General features: G+C 38.2%; 1 protein-coding gene across 8 annotated transcripts in view; it reads right to left on the bottom strand.

Annotated features, from left to right (window-relative positions):
- The window catches only part of PPP3CC (protein phosphatase 3 catalytic subunit gamma), an 85,439-nt gene that overhangs the window by 32,831 nt on the left and 40,287 nt on the right, over positions 1-12,321 (bottom strand). For all 8 annotated transcript variants that reach the window (XM_040242812.1, XM_040242847.1, XM_040242830.1 and 5 more), the window contains 2 exons: positions 9,367-9,478; positions 2,150-2,295 (listed from right to left, as the gene is read on the bottom strand). In XM_040242812.1, coding sequence (XP_040098746.1) covers positions 2,150-2,295; positions 9,367-9,478 — 258 coding nt within the window. The remainder of the gene's footprint in view (positions 1-2,149; positions 2,296-9,366; positions 9,479-12,321) is intronic.

Below are 12,321 nucleotides of genomic sequence, written 5' to 3'. Positions count from 1 at the left end.
GGTGCTCATTTAATTTGAATGTGAAGTCCATCACTATGGAAACATACTATTTATGAGAAAGACTGTAAAGTTTATTTCAATTGCCTAGGTGAGTCCAGATTACCATGAGAGCAGCAAGGGTTTCGAATGGCTCTGTTCATTGCTTATCTCATTCCGGTGGAGATTTATTTTAAAGAATGCTAGTTCGGGGGGGGGGGGTTGCAAAAGGTTTCATCCTTTCCATTCTCTGCAGTGGAGGCATTTCACCTTAAGTTATTAACTGAAGCCTCTAATCACTGGTGCTTTAGTTAACAAACGAAAACAAAGAAACAAAAGAAAGCACACGCACCAAGTGACCAGGCAAGCTGAATGCCAAGAAAAGGACCCCTGCTAAATGAAAGGGGCACTTTTTATTAACACGACTGATTTAGAATTGTAAAATTTGAGATTCACTATGTAAAACAGTGAAAGTGAAAGTTGCTCAGGGTGTCCAACTCTTTGTGACCCCCATGGACTATATATAGTTCATGGAATTCTCCAGGCCAGAATATTAGAGTGGGTAGCCATTCCCTTTTCCAGGGATCCTCCCAACCCAGGGGTGAATACCAGGTCTCCCACATTGCAGGCATTTTCTTTACCAGCTGAGCTATCAAGAAAGCCCAAGAATACTGGAGTGGGTACCCTATCCCTTCTCCACCAGATCTTTCTGACCAAGGAATTGAACCGGAGTCTCCTGCATTGCAGGCGGATTCTTTACCAGCTGTTTATTTAATAACAAGGCAGCAGAAAAGGCTGTGCATTGTTACTACCCTCTTACCCTGAGAACAGTAACTTTAAGTCAGAGAAAAGAGTTTTCCAAACAGAAAACTTTTTAGTTTCCGTAAAAAGAGGAAAGAGAATACCTTTCCTCTCTCTATGTAAGAGAGGTAAGAGAATATCTCTCTTCAAGGTTCCGTCTTGGAAGTCTGTATGATTTTAAAAATTTGTCTGTTTCTTTTAGGTTGCCCTATTTGTTGGTATATAGCTATTCATAATATTCCGTTGTGGGGCTTCCCTGTGGTTCAGTGATAAAGAATCTTCCTGCCAATGCAGCAGATGCAGGTTTGCTCCCTGGGTCGGGAAGACCCTGGAGGAGGAAATGGCAACTCACTCCAGTATTCTTGACTGGCAAATCCCATGGACAGAGGAGCCTAGCGGGCTACAGTCCACAGGTCTGCAAACAGTCAGACATGACTTAGCAACTAAATAAGAGAATGCAAAGGCAGCGGAGAGAAGATGATGACGCAGAACAATATAACTGAAAAAAGACTGATGGCCTTTTTTCAATCATGAAGATAAACAGTCCTGAAAATCACGATTACCAACTAAGGCAAGTGTAGCAATTAAACTCTACCGTCTAAAAAATCAAAGTCAATGAATTTCACAGATGAAGAGTCCTTAGCCCATCCATTTCAACTTCCTCATTTTACAGACAAGAAAATCTAAGAGGTTAAGTGATTTGCTATGGGTTACACAATTAATGGCGGCTTCCCTAAAGCTCAGATGGTAAAGAATCTGCCTGCAATGTAGGTAAAATGGGTTCAATCCCTGGGTCAGGAAGATCCCCTAGAGTAGGGAATGGCAACCCACTCCAGTATTCTTGCCTGGAGAATTCCATGAACAGAGAAACCTGTCGAGCTACAGTCCATTGGATCACAGTCAGACACAACTGAGTGACTAACACTTTCACTTCACTATCACATAATTAATGGCAGAACAGGGACTAGAACCCTGGTTTTCTTCCTGCCTTCAGTTCAGTCACTCAGTCACGTCTGACTCTGTGACTGCATGGACTGCAAACTCACATCCATCGAGTCTGTGATGCCATTCAACCACCTTACCTTCTGTCCTTATTGCAACAGAATTTAAAGTTTCAGGACTATACTCAAAATATGTTATGTTTCTAGTTTGTAAAAGCCAGGTTTTGTTGTAAGTTAGACATTTACTGGAAGATATACAGGAGAGATGTTTATAGCAGATACTGCCCAATAAAAGATCACTGGTGATTTGTTTTTCTTACTTTTAGTTATCCATATTTAATTTTTTTCAGCAATAAAGACATATTAGTTAACCGCAATAAAAAACGAAATTAAAAGCATTTACTCCACGAGACTAATGAGTGCTTACTTACTTTCCGAATGTCATCTAAACAAGTAATTTCAGGTGACATTCCTCCATGTACACACAGAAACTGCTGGTTTAAGAGGGCAGCAAGAGGAAGACAGTCAAATGTTTCCATACACGCATCGTACACCTGTTCAGAATATTTGATTCGACCTATTAAAGGAAAAACAAAGGAAGAGAAACAGAATTTATCATACCTGAGAAAGGATACAGGCCAGATGATTATAAAGCTACTCCAAAGCCATTTAATGCAGGCAAATTCAAAAACACAATCATCCTTGTAAAGATATTTCTGAAAAGTTGTGGATAAAGGGCAGACAAAATCTCCATCTTTTTCTAAAGACAAGTGTGACCTTGGATTAAGTTTCCAGTTCTGTTGTCCTGGAAACCTGATAAAGTGAATGTAATCAACTGTGTCATTAGGCAACGATGTTTATGGTAAAAATTACCCAGTCACCTCAGTGCTCAGTTGCTAAGTCATGTCCGACACTTTCTGACCCCATGGTCAATACCTTCCAGGCTCTTCTGTCCATGGGATTTCACAAGCAAGAATACTGGAGTCAGCTGCCATTTCTTTCTCCAGGGGATCCTCCAGACCCAGAGATCAACCCACATTTCCCACATTGCAGGTGGGTTCTTTACCACTGTTATCACCTGAGAAACCCACCCAATTACCTGGTGGAAGCTACAGCTTTGGGCATCTCTGAGTTCAGTGACTCATGATGTATGTCCCTGGTGGGACCCTGAAAGCTATGCCAATAAAGCTTTCACAAGTGATACTGGCACTTGGGATGCATGAGGTTTCTAAGGCAGGGTGGCTCCCTAATCTGTCCAGTATGGATACTGTTTCCTCGCACCTGAGCTGTGACTAGCAGCAGACTGGGGAAAGGGAAGGCAAAAGGCAAGAAACCTCTGGACTGAGGCATGTACTCTGTACTCCCAAGAGGACTACTCCATGAAAATGGACACCTGGCGCTGCCTTCCTGGGTTGTGCTCTTTAGGATGGATGCCAAGCATCCATGCCCCATGGTCTCTCGTGAGTCTTGAGTATTTTGTTGGTTCTAAAAAGCCTTACTGGCGGTGTTGAAAATATATAAATAGAAACTGAAATTTTAGGAGTCATCAATAGAATGTCAATAATATTTTTTGCTCAGGATTTTTAAGGTCTTTAAGCAAATTATGTCCTATGCTCTTTTAGGTAAAAATGTTCATCTTAGTAAACTGTATTTTAATGTGGTGGTCGTTTTTGAGGCTACAGAACAGCAACAAAAATACTCCAGTGGGCTGAGAGTTATCTAGTCATGATATATAATAGTTGAGGTCATGAGAGGTCATGAAAGAACAGGTAACAGTTGAGAAGTGGAAGAGGGCTTCCCTGGTGGCTCAGATGGTTAAGAATCCTCCTGCAACGCAGGAGACGCAGGTTCAGTCCCTGGGTTGGGAAGATCCCCTGGAGAAGGAAATAGTAACCCACTCCAGTATTCTTGCCTGGAGAATTCCCTGGACAGAGGAGCCTGGTGGGCTATAGTCCATGGGCTTGCAAAGAGTTGGACATGACTGAGCAACTAAACAATAACAAATTGAAAGATGGCTTTAGTTTAAAGAGAGAGGGAACATCTTCTTCTTCTTTGGCCCTGAGTTCAAAAACCCAATATGCTAGGAGGTGCATATTGGTAGACACTGCCAGAAGCTGTACAAGCAGGCAGCCCTACAGAACTGTGAGCTCCTTTTCCTCTTCCACAATTTCATGAAGATGACACAGAGCCCACAAGGGCCCAGACAGCAATGCTATAGCAAGTGAGTCAGACTATCCAGCTGGTAATTCTTTCTGTGTTTAGTGCCATCCTCTAATCTCCATGGTTTTATTTATTTATTTATTTTTTGAGTTGGTAATGTTTCCATTAGCTGCTTATTGTTTTATTTATTTTTTAATATAAATTTATTTATTTTAATTGGAGGTTAATTACTTTACAATATTGTATTGGTTTTGCCATACATCAACATGAATCAAGCATCAGAGTCAACTCTCAGAGCCTGGTCCTGGCAAGGCTTTGGGGAATAAAATGAAGGATGATGGGTCCAGATGTGGGTCAGAGTGCAATTCCTGGGTGGCAGGAATGACTGGAGAGAGATTCCTATAAACCAGTGGACCACTCTTCATCCCTGAAGGTGGATACTGTCCCTTTACTGCCAATACTGATTAGGATTTGAGGACATTAAGGGAGTCTGTGGGTTCCTTTAGAGACTTTTAAAGAATTCTGTATTACTACAAAGGCAATTAAAATCTATTTCACAATATATGCTGACTCTATTACAATATCCAAGTTAACAAGAGCCATGTCTTCTACATCTTTGTATCTGCTTGCAATTACATCCTTCTAGTCTCCTTTGCATCTGAACACTACAACTTTGGCTATTTCAAAAGTAGACCCAGTAATAGCCATAAAAAGTTTTGAAGGGAAAAAAGGCAAGGGAAATAAAGCCTTTCATTTGTGGCCAGTGATTTACTTTTTCTCTTGTAAATCCATGGAGCCAGAGTTCCCCCTGTTCCCAACATCAATAAGCAATTCCTTTGTAAGAGTCCTAAAGGTGCATATAGGCAGGGATTTTAATTACTTATTAGTTCATGCTCCAAACACCATTTTACACCAATAAACTGCCTTTCAACCCTAAGAATGACTCAGAACAATTCCTTAGCCTATTTCCAGAAGAATGCCAAGTCTGAAGAAAGAAATACAATGTCTTAACTCATTTTGTAAATTGAAAGAGGAAGTCACAAATCAAACTAATAAGTACACAACCAAAATATGAGTTACAGAATGTTATCATTTTTATGTTCTTAAAGTTTTTGACTAGATACATAAACACCAATTCTTTTCTGAGAGGATAGACTGAAGATGACTTAGTTTAACTGCATTTTCTATAATGGATATGTAATTTCTGTATAGTAATATTTATTATATTATCTTTATTATTGTTGAAGGCTCACAATGTTCCTGTGCCATCGTAAACACGGTGGAGTCTGGAACCTGACTCGAACCTCAGCTCCACCACTTACTAGCAATAGTACTTTGGACACTTAACTCTGTGTCTTCATCTTCTCATCTATAATATGAGCCTAATAACAATACCCACCTACATTAAGGTTGCTGTGAGGATCAAGCGAATTCTCATATGTAAAATGCTTTGAAAAATGGGTGGCACAAAGTCGGTACTATATGTTTTTTTTTTAAATATTTACTTATTTATTTGGTCACACCAGGTCTTAGTTACAGCATGCAAGATATTTGAGCTTCCTTGTGGCATGCAGGATCTTTAGCTATGGCATGCAGGATCTAGTTCCCGATTGAAGCCAGGCCCCTGTGCATTGGGAGCACAGAGTCTCAGACCCTGAACCACCAGGGAAGTCCCAGTAAGTGTTAACCAATAAAATTACTTTATTTTATCCTCAGAGAAACTCTATGAAGTAGGTACTATCACTGACTTCATTAAAAAATTAAGGAAACTAGGCTCACTTGTCCAAAGCTGCAACTAGTAAGTAACGGAACTAGAACTTAAACCTGTTCATGCTCTTAACATGATGCCATACTCCTTCCAATCTTTATTTTTAAGTTAAACATTTAGTGAAGTGAAGTGAAGTCGCTCAGTCATGTCTGACTCTTTGCAACCCCATGGACTGTAGCCTACCAGGCTTCTCTGTCCATGGGATTTTCCAGGCAATAGTACTGGAGTGGATTGCCATTTCCTTCGCCCCGGGATCTTCCCAACCCAGGGATAGAACCCGGGTCTCCTGCATTGTAGACAGACAGTTTACCGTCTGAGCCACCAGGGAAGTCCTAAATATTTAGTAGGAGAATCTAAAGAGCCAAATATATAGTTACCAAAGGTTAAACGAGCTGACATGAGTGTTTTATTTTCATGATAAATTGTAAGGTACATCCCATAATGAAGCAAACGTGCACCTCGGTCACAGAATCACACTGATAACAAGTTCTAACCAGTATGAATAATAGAACATGAACAAAACAAAATTCTCATCAATATTCTTTCAAAGTGATATTGAGAGTCAACACTATTTGCAAAAAACCGTGAATTGCTCTAAACAGTGGTTATATTTATTTGTTTTAATTTTTATTTGCTTTCCTTTTTTTATAAAGGTAATAGGTTAAAAAAAAGGTTCAAAATTAGTGTGTCTTTCCCCTCCTTTAGGCAACTAGTTTTCTGGGTGTCTTTATAAGATATTTGATGCATATACATGCAAATATGTATATTTCCCTTTCACAACAGCCTTTTGTTTTTTACATAAATGTAGCATATGTACACGACTGCCGTGACTTAGCAGCAGCATATGTACACTGTTTTCACTTGCTTTTTGGACCTTTTTTTCCTGGTTATAATGTGCCTCATGATCTTAGTTCACTGACCAGGGATGGAACTCAGCCTCTCAGCAGTGAAAGCATGGAGTCCTAACCACTGGCCCATCAGGGAATTCCTGCTTTTTGGACTTAAAAACATATTCTGGAGATCACGCCACATCATTATATGAAGAGCTTTGTAATTTTTAAATATCTATATAATATTTCACTTTATGGATATAACACAATCTAAGGACACCAATCTCTCGCTACTATAAATAATGCTTATTTAAGTAATGAACAATGGCAAACAATATTTATTTATTAAAAAAATCAACTTGTCATAACAATACTATTTTCATTAGCAAAATTATAGGAGTCTCTGGAACATCCTGTAATTTTAGTAAATGTTTAACTACACATCAAAAAAGGGCCCCTGGAAAGAAGAAATTAATTTACTTAGAAATTTGAACCCAGAGCTATGAGATGGAATCATAAAACCACTAGGTTACTTGCTTTCTAAATAATATAGCAATAAAGAAATGTTTTTGCAAAGATAAATAATATGTCAAAAATTAACTGTTATACTCTGCTACTCAAATTATCTCTGAAAAACTTATCTCTGGATTTGAAAGAAATTTTAAAAATATCTGCAATATAAAGCACTTTAAAACCCGATATAATAAAAGCCTCCACCTGCCCCTTTTGGAAATATTAACAAGACTGCAGCTGCAAAATTTGAAACTAAGCATCACTTGGCAATAATTATAAGTGCTAATTCTAAATGCCACGGTGTCTCTATAAGAAAGATCAGCTTATCAGTAAAAACACTTGTGCAAAGCAGCACACATGCTCTTTCCTTATATAGGAAAAAAATTTGAAACTGTACTTGAATTTGTGTGTTTATTCCAAGATTTATTTACATTTCAGATGCAGTGTTAGAATGAAACAGGAGTATGTTGGTAGATGAGAGAAAAAAACGTGGTTTAACTAAAAAATTAAAGCATGTGAAAAGTAAATAAAAACCTGAGATAAGAAATTCTGTGCAAAATGACACATTCAAAATGTTTCCCCAAACTATTGTTGTATCTTCTAAAATTAGCCTTGAACCAAGTATACTCATCAAAAAAAGCTCTGAACAAAACAGAGAAAAAATTAGATTTACCTAAAAAACCCTGAATCTTAATTCAAAGGCATCCATACACCTCTTTCTTCATTTCTTGTATATTGCTAAATATTGGGCATTCCAGGGCCTTTGTGAATTGCTTAATATGAACTGTTTATTTTCCCAGGTAAAAAAATAGAGACACAATGAGAACCATTCCAACACTTGGCTTGGAAAAACAATGCAAAATATTTCCAATTTTTAAATCACTTAATGAAGTGGTTCTCCAATGACAAACAGTAGATACGTGCCAAGCCTCTGTAACAGGTGTTCTTAACTAGCAGTGTGCTACAGAATCACCTGAGATACTTTAAAAAGTTAAAGATTTCGGCCCCAGTTGGATAATTTGAAAGTTACCCGTTTAAAACCTTGTTATAATATTAATAGTATTACATAGCAGTAATGAAAAACTAATTCAAGGAGTCTAGGGGAAGACAAACAATTAAAAGTACTAATCTTCCTGATCTAACTCCCCACAGGTAATCACTGTGACCAATTATTTCTGCACCTTACATATTTGTAATTTACAAAGGCAATCACACTATACATGTTCTGCAGATGGCTTTGGTCACCTAACAACATATTTGAACATCTCTTCATATCAGGACATCTATATCCACCTTGATCTTACAACAGTTGCCTAGCATTCCACTTTTTAGATGTATTATTCCTTATTTAAGCAGCTCCTTACTGACGTTTGCTTCCCTGGTGGCCCAGGTGGTAAAGAATCTGCCTGTAATGTGGGAGACCCAGGTTCGATCCCTGGGTAGAGAAGAACCCCTTGGAAAAGGGAATGGCTACCCGTTCCAGTATCCTTGCCTGGAGAATTCCATGGACAAAGGAGCCTGGCAGGTTATAGTCCATGGGGTTGCAAAGAGTTAGACATGACTGAAGTGACTTAGCACACACATACAGGAGCATGTATGGAAGTTATACGGAAACATTACACCACTTTACATAAGGAACTTGATAATCTGCAGATTTGGGTATCTGCGGCAGTCCTGGAGCAAATCCTTGGGGACGTCAAGGGATGGCTGTGTGTGTGCGTGTGTGTATATATAGATATGTAAAGATCTGAACTATTTCAGGATAGGTTTTTATGTAGACAGAATAGAAATCTGTATCTCAAATAGTGAGCTGCTGCTGCTAAGTCGCTTCAGTCGTGTCCGACTCTGTGCAACCCCACAGACGGCAGCCCACCAGGTTCCTCTGTTCCTGGGATTCTCCAGGCAAGAACACTGGAGTGGGTTGCCATTTCCTTCTCTAATGCATGAAAGTGAAACGTGAAAATGAAGACGCTTAGTCATGTCCGACTCTTAGCGACCCCATGGACTGCAGCCTACCAGGCTCCTCTGTCCATGGGATTGTCCAGGCAAGAGTACTGGAGTGGGTTGCCATTGCCTTCTCTGAAATAGTGAGCTAATAGTTATTAATTTTAAGTGATGTAATTGTGTGGACAATTTATATCTTTGGATTTATTAATGTTTTCCAAATATTCCCACGGGGGAAACTCAAAAGTTATTTTTTAAAACAAGTGTCTTAAATAGTGGAACCTAGGTTCGCACTAGAAAATGAAACAAAACAAGAACAAAACAGAACAGGAAGCATTTGAGGTCCATTAGTTTCTTTTCTTTGTGTTTAATTTGCTTTGGGACGAGCTAAAGCATAGCTTCTAAAAAGTTCTGGAGAAGTGATTATACTTACATTCCTGTTTGAAGGTAAAATATTCTGTAAGATGCCTGCATTCATGATTTCCTCGAAGCAGAAACAACGTTTTGGGATGATTGATCTTTAAACTCCATAAATACAGCACACACTACAAGACAAACATAAGGATAAAATTTTTATTTTTGATCACGATAACACATAAAGACAATTTATACAAGTTCAAATGACTTGCTGTAATGGCATATCTCATTGCTATTCCCAAGACAAAACATGAGGAATCCGTCTTTTGAGTGTGACCTGCTGCTGTCGCCCCAGAATTCTTTTTGTTTGTTTGTTTTTGTTTTGGCCTCATTGTGTGGCATGCAGGATCTCTGTTCCAGACCAGGGATTGAGCCCAGCCCCCTGAAGTGGAAGCGCAGAGTGCCAACCATTGGACCACCAAGGAATTGGAAGTTTGAAAGAACATAGGAGAGTAGCCTTCCCAGAAACCTCTTCTTTCTTTCTGTTCCCATGTTCTATCCAAATATCTAGATCTCTATGATAAAGCCACCCACACACATACCTTAGTCCTAAAACTTGTATTTTATTTAGTGGAGAAACACTAGAGACATTTCTACTAAAATCAGGAACAAGGAAAGGATACATACTATCACCACTACTATTCAACACTGTACTAGAGGTATTAGTCAACTGTATTCAACAAAAGAAGTCAATGAGAGGCTTAAGAATGAGTAAAAATAAAACCGTTCCTATTTGAAGATAATATAATGTCATACCTGATAAACTCCAGAAAAATCAATGATACAATTAACTTAAATAATAAAAAAGTTCAGTAACATGGAACGATATAAAATCAACATATGAAACCAGTAGACTTCATATATACAAACAATATGTAGGACACAATGGTAGACAAAACTCCATTTACAATAGCAGTAAAGAAGATTAAACACATAGGAATAAACTTAACAAGAAATGTGCAAAACTCATACTAGGAACAACTTGAAAAAACACTCCTGAAGGACACAAAAGGAGACATGAACAAATAAGACTTTCCCTGTTTTTGGATAGGATAATTCAGCATTAAAAGAATATAGTTCTTCCAAGTTTATAAATTTACTCCATTTCCAACAGAAATACCACAAGCTATTCTATGGAGTTAGATGAGTTGATAATTAAATTTATACGAAAAAATAAACATGCATGAATAGCCAGGAAACAGCCAGAAAAACACTGAAAAAGAGTGTTAAGACATACTGTAAAATTTCTAAACTAAGACAGTGGTCCTGGCACATATATAGATAAATATACCAGTGGAATAAAATGGTCAGAAATTAATCCACATATTAATCCACATAAATCCAAGCTCCAGGAGTTGGTGATGGACAGGGAAGTCTGGTGTCCTGCAGTCCATGGGGTCATAAGGAGTCGGACACGTCTGAGTGACTGAACTGAACTGAACTGAATCCATGCATACATAAAAATTTTGAGATTTAAGAAAAGTGGCATACATTTATTTTTTAAAAACAGATTTGTAAATATATGTTTAACCTATCTCTGAAAGATCATACAAGAAACTCTTTAACAGTGATTGTATGGGTACAATGGCTAATACATGAAAAGATGTTTAATTGCACTAGTAATCAAAGAAATATTAATTGAAGCAACAATATACCCATCATTTTGGTAAATGTTAGAAAAATGAGATAAAACCAAATTCTGGAGAGACGGGAAGAAACATGAATTCTTAGGTGCCACTAGTAGGCGTATAGACTGTTACAGCTATTCTAGAGTGATCTGAAATACTCAGTTCATGTATGGGACATACCTTTTCCCCTAGCAATCCCAGTCTTATTCATAGACCATTTTGTTTTTCGTTGTTGTTGACTCGCTCAGTTACGTCCAACTCTTTTGTGACCCCGTTGACTGTAGCCCCCTAGGCTGCTTTGTCCACAGGATTCTCCAGGCAAGAATACTGGAGTGGATTGCCATTTCCTGCTTCAGGGGATCTTCCTGATCCAGGGATTAAACCCGTGTCTTCTGCATTAGCAGGCAGATTCTTTACCACTGAGCCACTAGGGAAAGCCATAGAGCAACTACTAATAAAACATGGGACCATAAATGGATTTATACAAGGGTGTTCCTCACAACAGTGTTCATTATACAAAGAAACTGGAGTCAACCAAGTTGTCCACCATTGAGAACAGAGAACTAAAATGTCATGGACGTTGTACTACGGAATACAACGTAACAGACAGAAACCCAGATAGATGATAAGTAAAAACCAAAATCAACAGAAGCTTGTTAGAATACAGAGATTCCCAGGACCTACCCCAGACCTAAAAAAGGCAGAAATTTTTTGGGGGTCTAGCAATTTGTTTTAGAATAACCCCTCCGGGTAATTATGATGCCTGCTAGAGTTTGAAAATGACTGAACAGCACCATATCATTTATGCAAAACTAAAAAATATTTTTTCCTCAAAAACATTATATGCTAAAAAGTTAATCTAATTAGTATATGTATTCTGAGGTATATACCAAATACAACACAATTCTGATGTATATACCAAATACAATACAAACATGTACACTTGGGAGAGGGAGTAAGGAAAATAGAGGTCACAGATTAAAAAAAAAACAACAACTAGTAGAGGGACTTTTTAGGAAAAACTAGCAATAAATGTGCCATGACCTGAAGGGGTGAATTCAACCAAGATTTCCTACCTCCTAAAAGAAAAGACATCAAAATTCTGAATCCAGACACTTCTCTGAAGTCCTCTTCTAATTCACCAGCATCTTCTGCCTATGCTTCCTGAATGAGACTCCTAACTAGTCTCCCTGAACCCATTCTTGGGCTCCTAGAGTCAGTCTACCACATCACAGCTAGAGTAACTTTTGAAACATAAATGGAAGTTATATCACTGCCATGCTTAAAAAACAAAAAACATATAAACAAAAAAAGCTCTAGAGGATTTTCATTGCGTTCAGAAT

The sequence above is a fragment of the Oryx dammah genome, unplaced genomic scaffold (assembly GCF_014754425.2).
Source record: "Oryx dammah isolate SB20612 unplaced genomic scaffold, SCBI_Odam_1.1 HiC_scaffold_1, whole genome shotgun sequence".
Taxonomy (NCBI): domain Eukaryota; kingdom Metazoa; phylum Chordata; class Mammalia; order Artiodactyla; family Bovidae; genus Oryx; species Oryx dammah.
The sequence above is the reverse complement of the archived record's forward strand: the minus strand, read 5'-3'. Positions and strand labels throughout refer to the sequence as shown.